Here is a 17,345-nt window from a genome sequence, read left to right on the forward strand (position 1 = left end):
ACCAATACACTTTATGCACCTAATGAACTAGGAAACAAGGCCTTTATGAGGTAAACTGGGCATGTTAGAGCAAGGAAAGCAATCCATGCAGGACAGTGGGACTACAGAAGACTGAGACACCATAAATGTTTTAAAATCCCACTTCTGGTGCATTTTTACTTGTATCTTAATTACACATTAACTAAATTGTTTTTCTCTTTACCCCCTTCACTGTGCTCTACTGTAACTTCCCCTTAAAGGAAAGAGTGTGTGGTGGAGCGGGGGGTGGTTGTTTTGGGGATGGGCCTTAGTGGACCAAAGAGCAGGACATTTTGTTTGTGGTATTGGTGGCCTGTCCCCATGCTGAGTGTCCCCTTACATCACAGACTGTGCAAACAAAGCTTATCAGTGTTTTTTTCTTTTTTTACTTCTGCGTGAAGGTTACGTGCTAAACGTGAAACCGCCCAAAGCCTTTTTTTCCCTTTAACTACAAAGACTACTGGGTCAATCAGGAGGAAAAATATGCCAGTAAACAATTCATAAAGTAGTAAAATAATTCAACTACACAAGCTAATGTTGCTAACAACAAATGAAGGCTAGTCACCAATTACAATAATGACATTTAAGTAATGCTAATTGACGACTATTTATGTGCATTAAATATTAGCCAGCCTAACATGACAGATTATTATTATATTATTGTAATAGTATATTGTTTCTGTTGTTCAACTTAATTTATGTCTCTATATAACCACATCCACATTATATAGTTTCAGCCAGTGTAAATGAGACCTAGGAAATGTTTTAAAGAGGTCACATGGTCATATGACAGTCAGCCTCCCGGTCAGGTTGTTTTTCCACCAATGTATGTATGGCTCTTCCTATGGTTTCTATAGGTTATTTTCTGTCTGTTATTAAAAAGAGTTATCCAGCATTTTTCAGTGTTACACTGAATAAAAATTAATAAAAAAAGACCAGTTGACTTAAAACACACCTATATTAAAAGCAAGATTTATGTTAGTAAACATTTATGGGAAACATTTTTGTAGAATATTGTCATGAAGATTTCTGTTAAAGATATTTGAAAATTAAGCTGTAAATCTGTACAATTCATTCTTTCAAATATGGGACCAGGACTAGACAGAGGAAAAAATCACTAATGGTCTGTGACAATCGCTGGGACAACATAGTTGTGACAGAAAAAAAATAGGTTAAACATCTTTAAACACTTTAAACATCTTTAAACACCCTGGCCAAGTGATTTTTCCTTGCAGAGTGACACAGGTAGCTGTCTCGAAGAAGGGGGGTAGTGAAATTAAGTTAATGACTGCTTGGCCTGCTTCTGCTTGACTGTATTGACAGTAATAAAGCAGTGCAGGTCTTTGCCTTCCACACGCTCTGATAGACACATATTAACATCCACTGACCTTTTTAAGGTAGGGTCACCTTTGTGGACTGACGTAGTTGGAACCGCGATATAACAATCTAAGATACAAAAGGGCAGTTAAGCAACATTTAGCAGGCCATGCATGCCACTGCTGGATGCTGAGCACTGCAGAGTTGGGACACTGACAGAAGTCAAGGTAAGGGTGTTTTTTTAACATTCTGTATATTGCATTACTTTGTGTTTTTGGCATACTGAACACTGTCTTAGAATAAAAATACAAAGTGCAGCATGTTTAATTGTGTAAATATACTTGAATAACTATTTAATATCACTTTATGACACAAATCAAATGTCTTTACAAAGCATCAGTATGATAAAAAAGGAAACCAATTATCAAATGTAACAATTGCTATTGAATATACAGTACAATCCAATGGAAGAAGAGATGCACATGCCTTTTTCCACAGCAAAATGACCTTTGGGGAGGGAGGAAAAAAAAATAATTGTAAGCTAAATTAAAACCTTAACAATTCATACACTCAAGAATCATTATGTAAAGATTTACCTTTGCAAAATGTAGTCTCTTAGTCACTCTAAAAAGGAAAAGGAAGCATGATTAAGTTATATATTTTATATAACATCAATATAGAATGTTAGTCACAATTACTATTGTTTTGAATATACTTACAAGATCATCAAGGTCATCCATAGAGGGTGGCTCTCCTTTCTTTTTCATTTCAGAAAGCATCTGTTTTCAGAAGGAAAAAGAAAAAATAAGAAACTGTTAAGGAACAAGAAAACGTTTTAGGAGTATTTCCGCTGTTTTTTCTATAATGTACATCAAATAGTTTACTATGTTGTGAGGACATAAAATATATATAACATGCAGTGTTAGGTGCAAAGATAACTTTAGTTTCTAATGCTGAACATAATCTACACACAAAAGAAGACACCAGAGGGGGGAGGCAAATAACAAGTGCAAATACAGAATAGGGAACCTCAAGTGCTCTACAGCTCTCGTTCTAGTTAGGTTGTGAAGAGTTGTAATATGTTATGTAATATGTAACTTGGGGCTACACAACAACCAAGAGACATTTTAGGCCCTTTCAAAGAACCTATTATATAGAATATACATATTCTGTTATAAGTCAAATCACACCTTTTCATTTTATTTACTAATATGCTTCTTTAAACAAGCATCTACTGAAAATGGTTCCTCTTTAGCAATGTTCCAAACACTGGTTACTTAATGGATCTTAAGTATCTGGGTTATATCTGGATACAGACAAATAATAATGCAAGTAGAAGCGCACCCATTTACCCCATTTACAACAGATACAAATCCGATCACTTAAACCACTTCTGAAAGTGATCTGAGACACATTATCGCAGTGTAAACACCTCTTTAAACAACCAAACCCACTCCCAGTACAACTTAAACACCAGTAAGAATTGTAGAGACAAAATCTTTTTGAGATACAATCCAGATACTAGTCACATGACAATGAACAGGTGTAAACAGGGTCAGTAAAAATCAGCAATGAATACACTCACATCCATGTACTGTTCATACTCTGCCATTCCGTCTTCCTCTTCATGTTCCCAGTCTCTCCAGTTATCAAAGTCTACTGATAACCAGGCTGGCTGTAGGGTTGAAGAACGCACCAAAATTTTCAGTATCTTTGAATTGGAAGATTTTATTGTAAGATGGCATTGCTTGGATTTGTCTTTACAATCATGTTTCCTTTTTTTTATTTTCTGTTTTGAATATATAAGGGTATATTTAAATAATTGCAAACAGGAGGAGCGCAGCCTATTGGAAGCTGGAAAGATAAAACCAATTCATTAAAGCTTTTTACAAACCCACATGGCTACTCTCTCTGCCTTTGTTCTACTTTGCTGTAAGTTACCTGAACTCTGATCACTTGTTTCAACAGTGTACACATGTTAAATAATAAACATTTAAATAATTAATAAGAATTTTAAAATTAGAAAGATACACTCTTGGTACAAAATGTTACTCTATAGTACCAAAAGCCATGCCATCATGCCAGTTTTTTTTACTACAATAGAGAAACACTTTTGGTGTAGAACTATTTTTAAAAGGGTGCTTTTAAAAACATAGGGCTTCATTCACCAACCATTTGTAAGAAGATATCTATTCTTAAAACCCTCTTACACAGTTTACACAAATATTCTGACATTCACCAATGTTTATATTATTTAGGATTTGTTTAGTTTACGGGGACAATGGGATCCATCATCAGAACTGTTTCATTTCTAATTTTTTTTTTGTTTGGACTCTGGAACACATTTAGGAAAAATTTTAAGAGTATATTGGTGAAAAAGGCCCATTATTTGTTTAAGTACATAGTTACTGAAGTCCTTTAAGTCCTGAAGTCCTTTAAGTCCTTATGTCCTCATAGTTTTTAATATACAACGGTTGCCTTTTCTAAAGAAACCTTAAAGAACACCTTCTTTTAAAAGTAAAAAACATAGATTACCTTGGCTGTGTCTTTTGTGAGCCGAGGCCATGCTACATTGTCTTTCACTTTCCTTATCAAAACATTAATGGTGCGATCGCATACCTTCTCCCTTGAGTCCTAAAAAGCAAGGACACAGAAAACTGCTTCACATTGTTTCCTTTGACTGCTTTGCCTCCTAACAAGCCCACTCTGTTGATTACCAAATACATTTGATTTGATCAGATTGAGCATCATGGATCATAGAGTTGAACATGACTAGGTGAAGAAATAGTTCAAAGTGAATTAATAAAAAACTCAATATTATATATTTAAGAAAGATTTAATATATAATCGGTTAATAAAAGAAAAACCCAAAATGGTCACAGAAATTACATTTACATTTACATTTACATTTGTGGCATTTAGCAGACGCTCTTATCCAGAGCGACTTACAAGGTTACTCGTATTACAGAGGTGGGCCAATGTAGTGTTAGGAGTCTTGCCCAAGGACTCTTATTGGTGTAGCGCAGCATAGTCACCCAGACCGGGAATCGAACCCTGGTCTCCCACATGGTGTTGTTGTAACGCAATGGTAGGTGGTGGTGTTATGTGTTGCGCCACACCACCCACTAAATAACTTGAATCTGACAAAAGTAATAACAAATAAAAATTCTATGAACAAATGAAAATCCGACACTGATTTTGAACCATGCTTCAACAGAATTATTTAAAAAAATACTCAATAACTCCTGGACAAAAATGATGGTAAATTATAGACAAGCATGTTAAAGGTAAAGGTTATTAGACCATCTCCAAGCAGCTTGATGTTCCTGTGACTACAGTTGCACATATTATTCAGATATTTAAGATCCATGAGACTGTAGCCAACCTCCCTGGATGTGGCTGCAGGAGGAAAATTGATGACAAATCAAAGAGACGGATAATATGAATGGTAACAAAAGAGCCCAATAAAACTTCTAAAGAAATTAAAGGTGAACTTCAAGCTCAAGGAACATCAGTGTCAGATTGCACCATCCATCGTTGTTTGAGCCAAAGTGGACTTCATGGGAGACGACCAAGGAAGACACCATTGTTGAAAACGAATCATAAAAAAGCCAGACTGGAATTTGCCAAACTAGTCAAGTCAAGTCAAGTCAAATTTATTTGTATAGCGCTTTTTACAACTGTTGTCGTCACAAAGCAGCTTTACATAATTATTACTTAATAAAGAACAGAGACAGAGAAGAAAGAAGAAATAACATGAAGCGTCAAAGACCCCCGTGAGCAAGCCAACGGCGACAGTGGCAAGGAAAAACTCCCTCAGAGCTGGAGGAAGAAACCTTGGGAGGAACCAAGACTCACAAGGGGGACCCATCCTCCTCTGGCCAGTCGACAAGCCCCTACATGTCGACAAGCCCCAAAGCTTCTGGGAGAATGTTCTGAGGCAGTGATTGGCTCAAAAGGTTGTGCAACAAAATATTAAGGTGTGGGTACCATCATTTGTGTCCAGGCCTGTTTAATGAGTTTATTTTTAAAAATAATTCTGCTGAAGCATGGTTGAAAAGCAATGTCTGACTTTCATTGGTTAATTTTCATAGACTTTTATTTATTATTACTTTTGTCAGATTCAAGTTATTTCTGTGACCATTGCCACTGTGGCCATTTTCTTTCATTAACCGAGGGGTACCAACATTTTTGTCCACATGTGTAACTCTGTTGCGCAGTCATTATTTAAAAGATCATCAACACAGACACATCCATTAAGTTTGGGGCTTTTAACTCAACACTTGAAATTTTGCTGTTTCATTTGTCAATAAATATTTTACAGATTAGACACATAATCAGAAGATTGTACTTCTTGGACTTACATTTTTGTACACTCGAGCATAAAATTCAATCTCATTGTAGATGTTGTTGTCTTCTTCATCTTTGCAGCTGGAAAACAAGGACGCAAATTAATGAAAAAAATATATCAACTTAAATTTGCCTTTAATAAATATGCTTCAGCATAAAATTGATAGCTGCATAACATCCGATTCTTACCTTAAGATCATTTTGGTGTCTTGAATATCAACTTGAACATCCTTTGGTTTTTGAATCATGAAGTTTATAGTAATATACTTTTTGCGGTCGAACCAAAGTGTTTTGGCTGGTTGACTTTAGACATAAAAAAAGAAGTGAGAATGTATATGTGTATACTTCCGTATACTATACTGCAACATATTAAGGCCTAAAATAACGACTTTAGGTCATCAGTACAAATAGTTAATTTAATCTATTAAAAAAAGCAGTCCTCAAACTAGTTAACTAGTCTTATTACAGTTCTAATGTCAAAAGCACACTGAAGAACATTTCTTTCACACAAGAAGATTTAATGACACTTACCAGTCATCCGGCCTTACAATTTTTGGCATCCTGTTTTTCCTTTGTAGTAAATAGTGTTTGGTCTTTTTAATGTAGAATTCAGTAGAATACCCAGAGCTCTTGAAAACGTGGTGGTCACTGGCGACTGAGTTTGGTGTGTGTGTGGGGGACTATTTTTAGGATGGATGGTATCAGCTGCTAGGGGAGGAACATGCCTTCTTCACCCCTCCACCTCCACACTCCCATTTAAAGGCTGCCAGTAGAACACTCGCGAAAAACGCCTTTCCTTCTGCCACCTGGCCATTTGCTCGAATCTAGCAGAAGCCAGGTGGGAACTGTTGACACCTCATGTTGGTCAAAACCTCACATTACACTCTAAGCATTAAAGCAAAGCAAGTTACTGCTTCAAAATGTATCTCATTTAGAAAAGTTAATATAACCACAACATGTTGGCCTTTCTAAATTCCTTATTTACAATAGTATGTACATTTAATCTGTACACAACATATGTAAAATGAAGATGTGGTGTGTGCACATAAATTACGCATCTGGGGGATATTTGGTGCTGTTTCTTGTTTTAACATGTTTTATATCGGTTTATTTTATTTCAATCATTGGACTCTTTGTGTTCATGTCGTAACCATGTTTGATATACAAAACCGAAATAGTTTTACCAGTAGTTTTACAGTGATTTTTTAAGTAACCCATTTTCTACTATCTAAAATGAAAATAAAATCCTGCAAAAAAAAATTCTAGGAACTTTTTAGCCGTTTAGCCCCATTTCAACCTCCACCCACTCACTCGGGCGCCCCCTCTAGCGTTTATTAGTCAACTTTGGTATTACGCTGTTTAAGAAATGTATTTTATTTGAAATTTTCTGCTTTAAAAACAAAATTAGATGACGTTCCAATTCATTCCCTCAAACCCATAAGTTATTCATCATCATCCTGTACTTACTAAACATACTAAAGAGTTTGAGCTGAAGCAGGGTTCTTCCATTTGTCCCTGTTATGTGATGTGGTTGAGGTACGTTGAGTACCTTTGGGCTAGTAGCAAAAATAGTAATTTTTTAATAATAATGCAAAATATAAACTAGATAATGGAAAGATAAAATTGCAAGAAAACATATAAAACCTTGGTTTTTAACCTTTCATTAAGTAGGCAGAAAGGGGACTTTTTATGATTATAACACATATGGACAAATGAGCGGATTATTATTATTATTATTATTATTATTATTATTATTATTCTCGTCGTTTCCTAAATAGCGGTCAACTGCGCACAGCACTACTGAGTTCACAGCGCCATCTATTGGTGTGATTGTTGGTGTTTGGGCGGCGCTCCAATCTTAGCTAGTGTACAGAATGATCCAAACACCAGCATGAGATGATGCTAGACCAAAATTATTTTTGCGTACTCGTAGGACTTGTAGCAACATAAAAATATTGTTAGAATACACCTTCCCAAACGTCTATTATTCGATGAGGTGAGTTCGATTTTTTATTAACCAGACTTTATTGAAACGCATTTAGTTTTATAAACCACAACGCTTCGCCACACTTTCCGTTAGCCAGTATAGCTAATCGGAACACAGCCAGCTTCTCGGGTTTGGAACGTCATTTCCTGGCTCGTTTACAATCAGAGGAAATGTGGCGCGCACCCGCGAAAGATACGTGGTGGTTGTTGAAGCTAGTTTAGCGCACCTATTTTTTTTAAGCTACTGGTTTGCGTATATGTACTTAGACCATTAAAACAGTTTAAATTAGCAATGATAAGTTAAGGAGGTATACTTTTTCGTAGTGAAAACGACTGGGAATTACGTGAAAGCTATAATATACCACCATGCCTCGAAGAAAGGTAAGGAAGGGGGTCACTGAAACAGGGCTAACGAGCCGTCTCATAGCAACCGGTAACTAGGCAGCCCCACTGACCGCTTTAGGGCAGGTGAAAAACCGGTGCTAGCTTTTTCTTCAGTCCGGTGTTCTGTTGTAATGGGGATATTCAGCACAAAGGGGTGTAGTGTTTTTTTAACTAGCCTGCCCGTTCCAATTCCGATTTTTTTTTCGAGAGGTAGGCTAACAGCTAACCAAAAGCTATCCAGGAGAGAGAAAACGACCCTAAAAGGTGTTATATCTGCTTTGGCGTATTTAATAAAAGCGGAAGGCTTGGGACGGCTGATTTAGGTTGTTGGGTAGCTATTTGCATAAACCTGAAGTAAAACAGCGTAAGCTTGAGTTAGATCGCCCGAAACAAAACAGTAGCGCGAGTGCTAGCTAGCTATAGCTAAATTAATTTTCAGTTAGCTAGCATTAGGAACCTGAAACACGTAGCAGTGGTTTTCATTTGCGACACATTTATGAGTAATGTTCATTGATCATACCTGCGCACGAATAACAGTGAATAACAGCTCTAGCTAGGTAGTTAATATCTCTAGTTGGTAGTTTAGCTAGCTACATGATGGTCGTAGCTGCTAGCTAGTGCTATCGCTTGTTGGTGTAGACTGGTTGTGTGTCGTTAAATGGCCGACTAGCGGCGGTAAGCGTGCGGCTGCTAGGCTTCCTTAAGCTAAATGACAGGTCCGTGCAGGTTAAAAAAAACAGTTGTCTAAATGTTTAGGCGGTAATTATGTAGTGGGTGATTTTTCTAACTTAATCTCGTTTAATTGTGTTTAGAGAACCGCTGGGAGCAGTTCGGACGGCACGGCAGACTCGGACGACTCGGCAGAGCCGGAGAAAACGGACAGCGGCTCCCACAGCGACCCCGCTGTGCGCAGCAGCGCCAGACTGACCAGAGCGTCGCTCCGCCTCAGCCAAAGCTCTCAAGGTGAACGCACAAAAGTAGAATGACTAAAACCGTTCTCAGTCGCTTTTAAAGCTGGTATGATCTTCCAAAATTCATAAAAATATTGTAGGTGGTTGAGGCTTTTTTTATTTTATAAATTTGATACCACATTGATCAAACTGAGTATGTTTTTTTTTATGGTATGTTGCTATTATACATATTATTAATGGACATCATGTCCATATATATAGAAAGTCACATGTTCATAAGTAGGATAAACAAGCAAATGTGTGTATATATGTATTTGTGTGTGTATGTAATATACAAACTCAGTATATGTAATGTGAATATGAATATTTAATATTTACATACAGTGTTATGGTGGAGTCCAATTTTGGATGCAGTAGTGCACCCAAAATTAAACTGTTTTCTCGTACCTAGCTAGTTGATTGCGTAGCTATATATTGAACAATATATATCTTGCACAGTATGTAATTGTAGGCAATTTTCAGAAATTGCTTTTTTTATTGCAGTTTAAAGGCATTTTAAAATGATGCAATTTATTTTTAAGGACTGTTTAATTTCTGTTCATGTAGATGCCCCACCAGATGTGAAGCAAATAGAAAGAGATGAGTCTCCACCCAGGACACCCACAGGCAATGCCCCCTCATCTGAATCAGATATTGATATCTCTAGTCCCAACGCATCCCACGATGAGGGTGCAGCCAAGGACCAAAAAGACTCAGGCAGCGATCCCTCTCATCGGCCAAAGCGTCGCCGCTTCCACGAGAGCTACAACTTTAACATGAAATGTCCCACTCCTGGGTGCAATTCTCTAGGTAAAACAATGTCATACCTTGCTGCTATGTAAACTAAAATTGTGTACATGCTGGCAGTGTCAAAATGTGATATAATGTGAACGCATTAGGCTGAAGATGGTGAATTATGAGAGTTGATTTAGGAATATAATAATGAATGAAATACAGACAACTGTATTCATCTGTTTCAGTAACAATATGGGAATGGGATATGCATGCATCAAGCTAACTAATCAATTGGTTGTCATTGATTTTTATTATTAGTATTATCTGTAATGCTGATTAGTTGTTGCAGCTCTAATCTAATGCAATAATGTAATGTATATAGCCTGGAACAGAACACATTCACATTATGGTGTTAGATGTGTATTCATCCTTCTGGGTGTAGAGGAGTGATTTAGTGGTTTGAGTATGATGGCCTATTTTTAAATGCTCACATTATGCAAAGTGTGAACATTAGAAATAAAAAGGCAATTTTAAAGCTTAGTAGTTTATAAAGGATTGGTTGATTTAAATTGTGTTGATATTTGTAAAACAAATGTGATTATGCCATCTCTGATTACAGTAATATTCAATAAATGTCATGACTTTGGCCAGAACAAAAGCAATCCATTTCTAGCCTGTTTAACATTACTAAATTACATAGTGCATACAGTTACACCTCTAAAGTTTGCGCTGAACACTTAATGAAAAGGTGTTTTTAGAGCCATTTTGTTTGTTTGTTTTTGTTGATGTTGTTAATCACAGTAAATTGTTTTCTTCAATGTTACAGGGCATTTAACCGGAAAACATGAAAGACACTTCTCCATATCTGGCTGCCCCCTTTATCATAATCTGTCAGCAGATGAGTGCAAGGTCGCTTGAAATTGTATGGATTTTATTGAGCACTTTATCTTCAATCTGCATCTTTCTATGTTATCTTAAAAAAAGTGTTCTTTTTGTGTTTTAAGGTGAAAGCCACTGAACGTGAAAAACAAGAAGAAGAACGGAGTCAGACTCAAAACGAGGATAATAGGCATGCTACACGACACCAGGTACATGATTTTGATTGCTTTTTTATTTTCATAAATTTAGCTTTAAAATTAGTTTGTGGTGGTTATCAGTAGAATGCCTACAATATAAACAGTTATTTTACCTGTATTGCTTAAAAAAAGACTTGTTCTTTTAACACAGGTGGCATCTAGTACATTTTACACTCTTGAATAAAAAGTTTTTTTATGGCGTAGCCACATCTTTATTTTCACACTAAAGGATTAGTGGGATTATACCCCTGACTTCAAGAGGTATATCATTCATATCATGTTCTCCTGAATATTTAAATCTTTCTTTTTCTGCTATTAAACCAAACTAAAGTAAGATAATTCTGTATTTCATTGTAATTGCTTCTGTTAATAACATGACAAATACAGTGTTATTTGCTATCTGCTCTTTAGACCAGATTCAATCTAATCAGTGTATTTAGTAATGTCTGTAACTTAACCCAAGCCTTTGGGAAAAAAAAATGCTAGGTTGTATATCCAGGATGTACTGGCATAATCAAAAACAGACTTTATCAGGCTCCTTGCCAACAGTAGGAGACAGTCCCTATTCAATAAATGTTAGTTTGGTTTTCAAGAAATGTGGTCCTGGCTTCACTTTTCCCTGCCCTATGCTTTTAATTCTGTATTCTTGATGACCTGTACTCCTAAAGTTACGGACTTGAAACTTTCTGACAGAATTAATGGTTTGTTGTGGAAACCAAATATTCACAGACATCTTTTTTTTTTTATATATAGGCTCCTACTGCAAGACAGGTGAGATATAAGGAGAAAGTTCAGGAAATGAGGAAGAGGAGGGATGCTGGACTAACTAAAGAGCAGAAAGAAAAATACATGGTATGATCATTTGTTTTGTGATTGGTTTAATTTCATAGTCATTAGAAATGTTGCTGGCGATACGAATTTGATGTTTCCAAAGTGTCAGTTTTTGGAGAAATAACAACTTCAGCTTCTTATTTCTCATTAGGAACATAGGCAGAGTCATGGAACGACAAGAGAGCCACTGTTGGAAAACATCACGAGTGAATATGATCTTGAGCTGTTTAGAAAAGCCCAAGCAAGGGCATCGGAAGACCTGGTAAGAGCAGTTGATCGCTGCTTCTGAACAGAACAATTTTATTAAACGGATGAAAACATGAAATGTTGAAAATGTATATATTTATTTATAACTTTCAAATAGTAAAGCATTATTTTTGTATTAGCATATGACTAAGCGATGATGACTATGAATAATTTCTGCTATCATTGAGTTGTTTTTCCATGTGCTTGCTTTGCTTAGGAGAAGCTACGTATGCAGGGTCAAATTACTGAGGGCAGCAACATGATAAAGACTATTCTTTTTGGTCGCTATGAGTTGGACACCTGGTACCACTCTCCATACCCAGAAGAATATGCCCGGCTTGGCCGTTTGTATGTCTGCGAGTTCTGCCTTAAGTACATGAAAAGCCAGACTATTCTGCGTAGGCACATGGTACAAACCTCACTTCTTCATTCCTTTTTATTTTTTTTATTTTTTTGGGTGCAATAAATAATCAGAGAATAGCTGTTTTATCTTCTAAAGGAACACAATGTAGGGGTTACAGCACATTTTTCAGCACATGTATAATAATTCCATGTAAAGGTGCACACTTGCATAACAGACATTATTTTTGCAAAATAAATACTATACTGTAATATCCTATGCAAAAGGTGTAATGATTAACTGTTTTTTTTTTAATTGATTTATTTATTTTTTGGTTTAAATGTGTTTGTGAACTAAGGCCAAGTGTGTTTGGAAACATCCCCCTGGAGATGAGGTTTATAGGAAAGGAGCAATCTCTGTGTTTGAAGTGGATGGAAAAAAGAATAAGGTAGGAACTTATACTGAAGCTATTCAGTTGGTTTTGCTGTGAATGAAACTAGTATCCATATACCCTGTGCTCATCCTCCATAATAAAAGACCAATTTCAATTTTTCTTTCTAGATCTACTGCCAGAATTTATGTTTATTGGCCAAGCTGTTTCTGGACCATAAGACACTGTACTATGATGTTGAGCCCTTTCTCTTTTACGTAATGACTGAGGCAGACAACACTGGCTGTCACCTAGTGGGATACTTTTCAAAGGTAGGGGTTCTTTTTTTTCTTTCTTTCTTTCTTTCTTTCTTTCATGTAGGTTATGAATCATATAAGTGGATCATTTTAGAAGAGGTGTTTCCATTTTGGTCTAAAACATTTGCTCCCTTACACTTACAGGAAAAGAACTCCTTCCTAAACTACAATGTCTCATGCATTCTCACCATGCCACAGTACATGAGACAGGGCTATGGCAAGATGCTGATTGATTTCAGTGAGTATTCAGTTGATGTTGCATTACTGTAGCAGCACTGTGAAAATATTACACAACCTGGGCTGAAGCGTGCTTGCTCAGAGACACATTAAGCTGGAAATGCTGGAAATATTTTTAATAATAATAATAACCTTTCATAGATTTATATATTTCTGACTCACGGACATGGGACTCAAACTAGCAACTTTCAATAATTGAGTGAAACCTTACAGTTGTCATTCAAGCACCATTAGCAAAACATATGCATACTGTGCTGTGTGGGTCGACCTAAAGCAGATTCCTCAGACTGAGTCTTGGTTTCTCCCAAGGTTTCTTCCTCTTAGTATTAGGGAGTTTTTCTCTTGCCACTGTCGCAACCACCTCCATTGTGGTGCTTGCTCATAAGGGGCGTGAACCCGGATCTCTGTAAAGTGCTTTGTGACATTTGTAGTGAAAGGCGCTATATAAATAAATTAAAGTGTTAAATTGAATACTCTGATTTTGCTTTTTTTTTCTTTTTTCTTTTTAGCAAGGTAGCCCAACCTTACCTAAACATTCTGCTCTTTTGAAATATGATTACATCCTTCTGTTTGCGATGACTAACATAATCTGCCTGATGGCCAGCTTTTTTTTTTTTTTTTTTTTTTTTTTTTCCCCTTCTTTTTTTTTGTGAAATGATTTTTGAACCATGATTGCAGTATCATTGGGCATCTCTACTATTTGTTATTCTTATAGGTTATCTGCTGTCTAAAGTGGAGGAGAAGGTGGGATCTCCTGAAAGACCTCTCTCTGACCTGGGACTAATCAGCTATCGTAGCTACTGGAAAGAAGTGCTGCTGCGCTATATGTACAACTTCCAGGGTAAAGAGATCTCCATCAAAGGTGAGTGCTTCAAAAATCGACATGTCTTGTTCAATAAAAGCTCCAAACATAGAGGTTGGTACGTTTGCTGTTTTATTTAGAAATTACCTAACTAGAGGTGTAAAGGCTAGGAAGAATTCAGAATTCAATACAATACAATACATTTCAAGCTAAGGATTTTACAAGGCAGGAAAGAAAGGTTCTTTCAGGCTCACTAATAGTAAGGAAAAATCAGGAACACATCAATGTGATTGCTCTGTAAATGGTTGGTGGATTGGAGTACTGTAATTTCAGTCTTTTGTTATTTTGTTCAGAAATCAGCCAAGAGACTGCCGTGAACCCTGTGGATATTGTCAGCACTCTGCAGTCGCTGCAGATGCTAAAGTACTGGAAGGGGAAGCACCTGGTCTTAAAGCGACAGGTATAGTGTGACGTTCCTGCTTCTTTACCAGCACTTCCACCTTGGTACTCCTTGTTTGTATAGTAATTTAAATTATTTTATTATTGTTTTAGCTGTGTGATGATTGTGCTTAACATGTCTCATCTCATAGGACCTGATTGATGAGTGGAAAGCCAAAGAGACCAAAAGAGGCACCAACAACAAGACCATAGACCCCAGTTCACTGAAATGGACTCCTCCCAAAGGAACATGAGCATCATTTGATTTTCTCTCATTTTGGCCTTTTACACACCACCTTTGGAGGGGTAGGGATTTGTTTAACCACCCCCGTTAATTGTCAGCTTTTAGTGTTATTTTGGTCTATGTGTGGCCTTTATGCTTCTATCTCTTTTAGTGATCTTTTGTATAATTTCCTGAGTTTGTCTCTTCTCTTTTTGAGAATACATTTTTCAGTTGAGCACACATTTCAGTAGTCAGAGTGCTTTGCACATAAAGTTTTAAGACTTCTATTAAGGTTCTTTTAAAGATCAGGTATCCTAGAGGGTGGCAGCACTGCATATGTATTTGCTTTCACATCCAGGTGAAGTAATAAAGGGCTTACTAAAAGCTGATCAATTAAATCAGCGGCTTTACACCAAGAATGATGGTGCTGCCCATTTGGTATTGAAATTTGGCATCATAGTTAGGTTTGGATTAATGTTGTCAATTTGACAAATTGAAAGCATTATTTTAAATGACCTTACTGCAAGTACGAATAGAGCTGTTGATTTTCTTTCTACTCATTTAATTTCAGAATTTGTTAATGGATCATTTTGAAATTGATCTCAATAAAAAAAAACTGCTCATTTTGATATTTCTTCTGTGAAGTTACATTTTAAATCTGCATACAAAGAAATAATTTTAAAACATGTTACTCATCTACAATCTGGAAAGGTGCAGGTAATGAGACTTTATTTCTGACAATTAACAAAGTAAAATAAGTACATCTTGACCCTAAATATGAAGACATTCACAAACAAGAACTTGACCATTATCAGCCATTCTGACATTTGTCCCATTATTTATGCAAGGCTTTGAACATTACATGTTAAGTATATGTAGATTTCTGTTATTAGGAAATAATGGGGGGAACAAAGACTTCTTTAAATGCTGTGTCCAAATGCTTGTCTGTTTCCATTGCTGCATTATTAGCTGTACTCGTCTCTGCTGGGTCAATTCTTGTCAATGAATCTGCAACTTAAGAATCAAAAATGCCATTTTGCAACAACTGTTCTGACAAACCCTAAGGAGTTATTAATAGTTGGGAATATAGGATGAATATGAATTAATATACACAAATTCTGGATGGATAAACATACAGACCTATATCTGAATATTTAATGCTTACCTCCTTTTAAAGATCTTCTACCCATCAGTCCGACAAACATCTCTCCTTTATTTTCTGTAAGCAGGGAAAGAGACTCAGCATGTTGAAATGTTGTCTTTATCAGATTGAAATGTCAGTAAATTGTTTAAGGTGGAAAATATTACTTAGCAGATTAAAAATTAAGTTTCATGGTTGCTGATATGTTAACTACTCACTTCTACGATCCATTCTCATAGTCTGTGGATTGTCTAGGGAGGAAAAGAGGGAAATGTTGCGTTATAACTTTTATGGTCCAAACCATACGAATCAGCCATACACCTTGACACCTTTTGGCTTTAATTAGAATTCATTTTTACCAGTGCGCTTTCCCATAAGTCCGTAAAACTGATGTGCTTTGGAACGCTTGATTAGACCTGCCACTTCGCTGGCCAGCCTTTCCCCCAAAGGTCCATCCTTTTTAGATGATAGGGGAAATGTAATAATTTTTGTGAATTAAAATTTGTCAAATATTTAGCAATATCAATGTACTTTCCAGTTTCACATTGGTTCTTTACTGTAAAATATGAACACATTCTTTTTTTATGAACAGTGCAACTGGATTATGTATTCATTTTACTTTCTCTTTTAATGCATATTTTTATATACCCATTATATGTATTTTTGTGAACACTGGCAATAACATGAGCAAATGTAATACATGCACACACACACATTTGTCTGTAAACATACCTCCCAGTTCTTGGATATCCAGCGTTCCTTGTCGAGAGTAAATGATAATCCATAAGTACTGCATGCAAGTGCAGTCATGGTGATCGCTACAGCCTGCAGTTTCCAAATCTCCATTACTGAGAAGATAAATGCAATTGCAGTATTAGCAAGAATTTTTTTAATTGTTACAACCAAACAGTGTCAAAATAATAGAGCATTACAAAAGAAGAACAAAAACCTGATATTCTACTAAGCAACTATTTTTGCGCAGTGAAAAGATGTGGTGAAGTCTGCAGTCTTTGTCTGGTCTTTCACATAGTGCTGGGTGCATTTATACACATACGACTGCTAGTCCCCTCCCAGTGGTACAATACCAAAATCGCCCTCATCACCACCTTCCCCTCTTCGTCATAATGTGAATCGTTTGAATGGAATTGACTATTACTTATATTAAGTGATCTACAATTATAGCCACTGGGCGTAATTTGTGTTGGCTGTTTTTCCCCCTAGTTGGACGTCATAACTTGAAAAGCTTCTGATGTGTTTAGTGATGACGCTGGAAATTTAAATGTGTGCCCAAGACCATTGACAAAGGTAGTACACTTAATATATTGTGATCCTGCATTTGTGGGCCTCACCAGTAAATGTCTGGATTTATGTGTTTTAACCTAGACTAAACAAAAGATAAAAGTTGTAGTTGCTGACCAAATATTGACTTCCTGAGGGACAATATGACTGGCCTTTGATATGTCTGTTTGATTCTGATTTAAATGGATAAGGCAAGGTACTTTTACTTGTTAATGCGTGTTCAACCTATGAAGTCACTGGATGATCTTCTTTATTGAGAACGAAGGGTTGTAATAAATCTGTGGT

At 36.4% G+C, this 17,345-nt stretch overlaps 3 protein-coding genes across 3 annotated transcripts; 1 reads left to right on the plus strand and 2 right to left on the minus strand.

The window, feature by feature from the left end:
* Window positions 1-1,006: 1,006 nt before the first annotated feature.
* Window positions 1,007-6,531, minus strand: ptges3l (prostaglandin E synthase 3 like). The gene is made up of 8 exons (XM_072667419.1): window positions 6,217-6,531; window positions 5,875-5,988; window positions 5,700-5,766; window positions 3,871-3,969; window positions 2,921-3,010; window positions 2,055-2,114; window positions 1,932-1,959; window positions 1,007-1,842 (listed from the first exon to the last, which is right to left on the minus strand). Exons 1-7 carry the CDS (start codon window positions 6,243-6,245, stop codon window positions 1,951-1,953), a joined length of 468 nt encoding a protein of 155 aa, XP_072523520.1. The 5' UTR covers window positions 6,246-6,531; the 3' UTR covers window positions 1,007-1,842; window positions 1,932-1,950.
* Window positions 6,532-7,834: 1,303 nt separating this feature from the next.
* kat7b (K(lysine) acetyltransferase 7b) lies at window positions 7,835-15,249 on the plus strand. The gene is made up of 14 exons (XM_072667423.1): window positions 7,835-8,052; window positions 8,868-9,018; window positions 9,573-9,815; window positions 10,567-10,649; window positions 10,745-10,828; window positions 11,570-11,668; window positions 11,799-11,909; window positions 12,111-12,302; window positions 12,592-12,681; window positions 12,795-12,935; window positions 13,065-13,158; window positions 13,873-14,019; window positions 14,313-14,419; window positions 14,550-15,249. Exons 1-14 carry the CDS (start codon window positions 8,038-8,040, stop codon window positions 14,649-14,651), a joined length of 1,659 nt encoding a protein of 552 aa, XP_072523524.1. The 5' UTR covers window positions 7,835-8,037; the 3' UTR covers window positions 14,652-15,249.
* Window positions 14,088-16,791, minus strand: LOC140544062 (uncharacterized). Its single transcript, XM_072667424.1, has 6 exons — window positions 16,711-16,791; window positions 16,494-16,609; window positions 16,121-16,217; window positions 15,980-16,012; window positions 15,786-15,839; window positions 14,088-15,634 (listed from the first exon to the last, which is right to left on the minus strand). The coding sequence occupies exons 2-6, from the start codon at window positions 16,605-16,607 to the stop codon at window positions 15,510-15,512; spliced, it is 423 nt and encodes a 140-aa protein (XP_072523525.1). The 5' UTR covers window positions 16,608-16,609; window positions 16,711-16,791; the 3' UTR covers window positions 14,088-15,509.
* Between the last annotated feature and the right edge of the window lie 554 nt (window positions 16,792-17,345).

The sequence above is a fragment of the Salminus brasiliensis genome, chromosome 22 (genome assembly GCF_030463535.1).
Source record: "Salminus brasiliensis chromosome 22, fSalBra1.hap2, whole genome shotgun sequence".
In the NCBI taxonomy this organism is placed as follows: domain Eukaryota; kingdom Metazoa; phylum Chordata; class Actinopteri; order Characiformes; family Bryconidae; genus Salminus; species Salminus brasiliensis.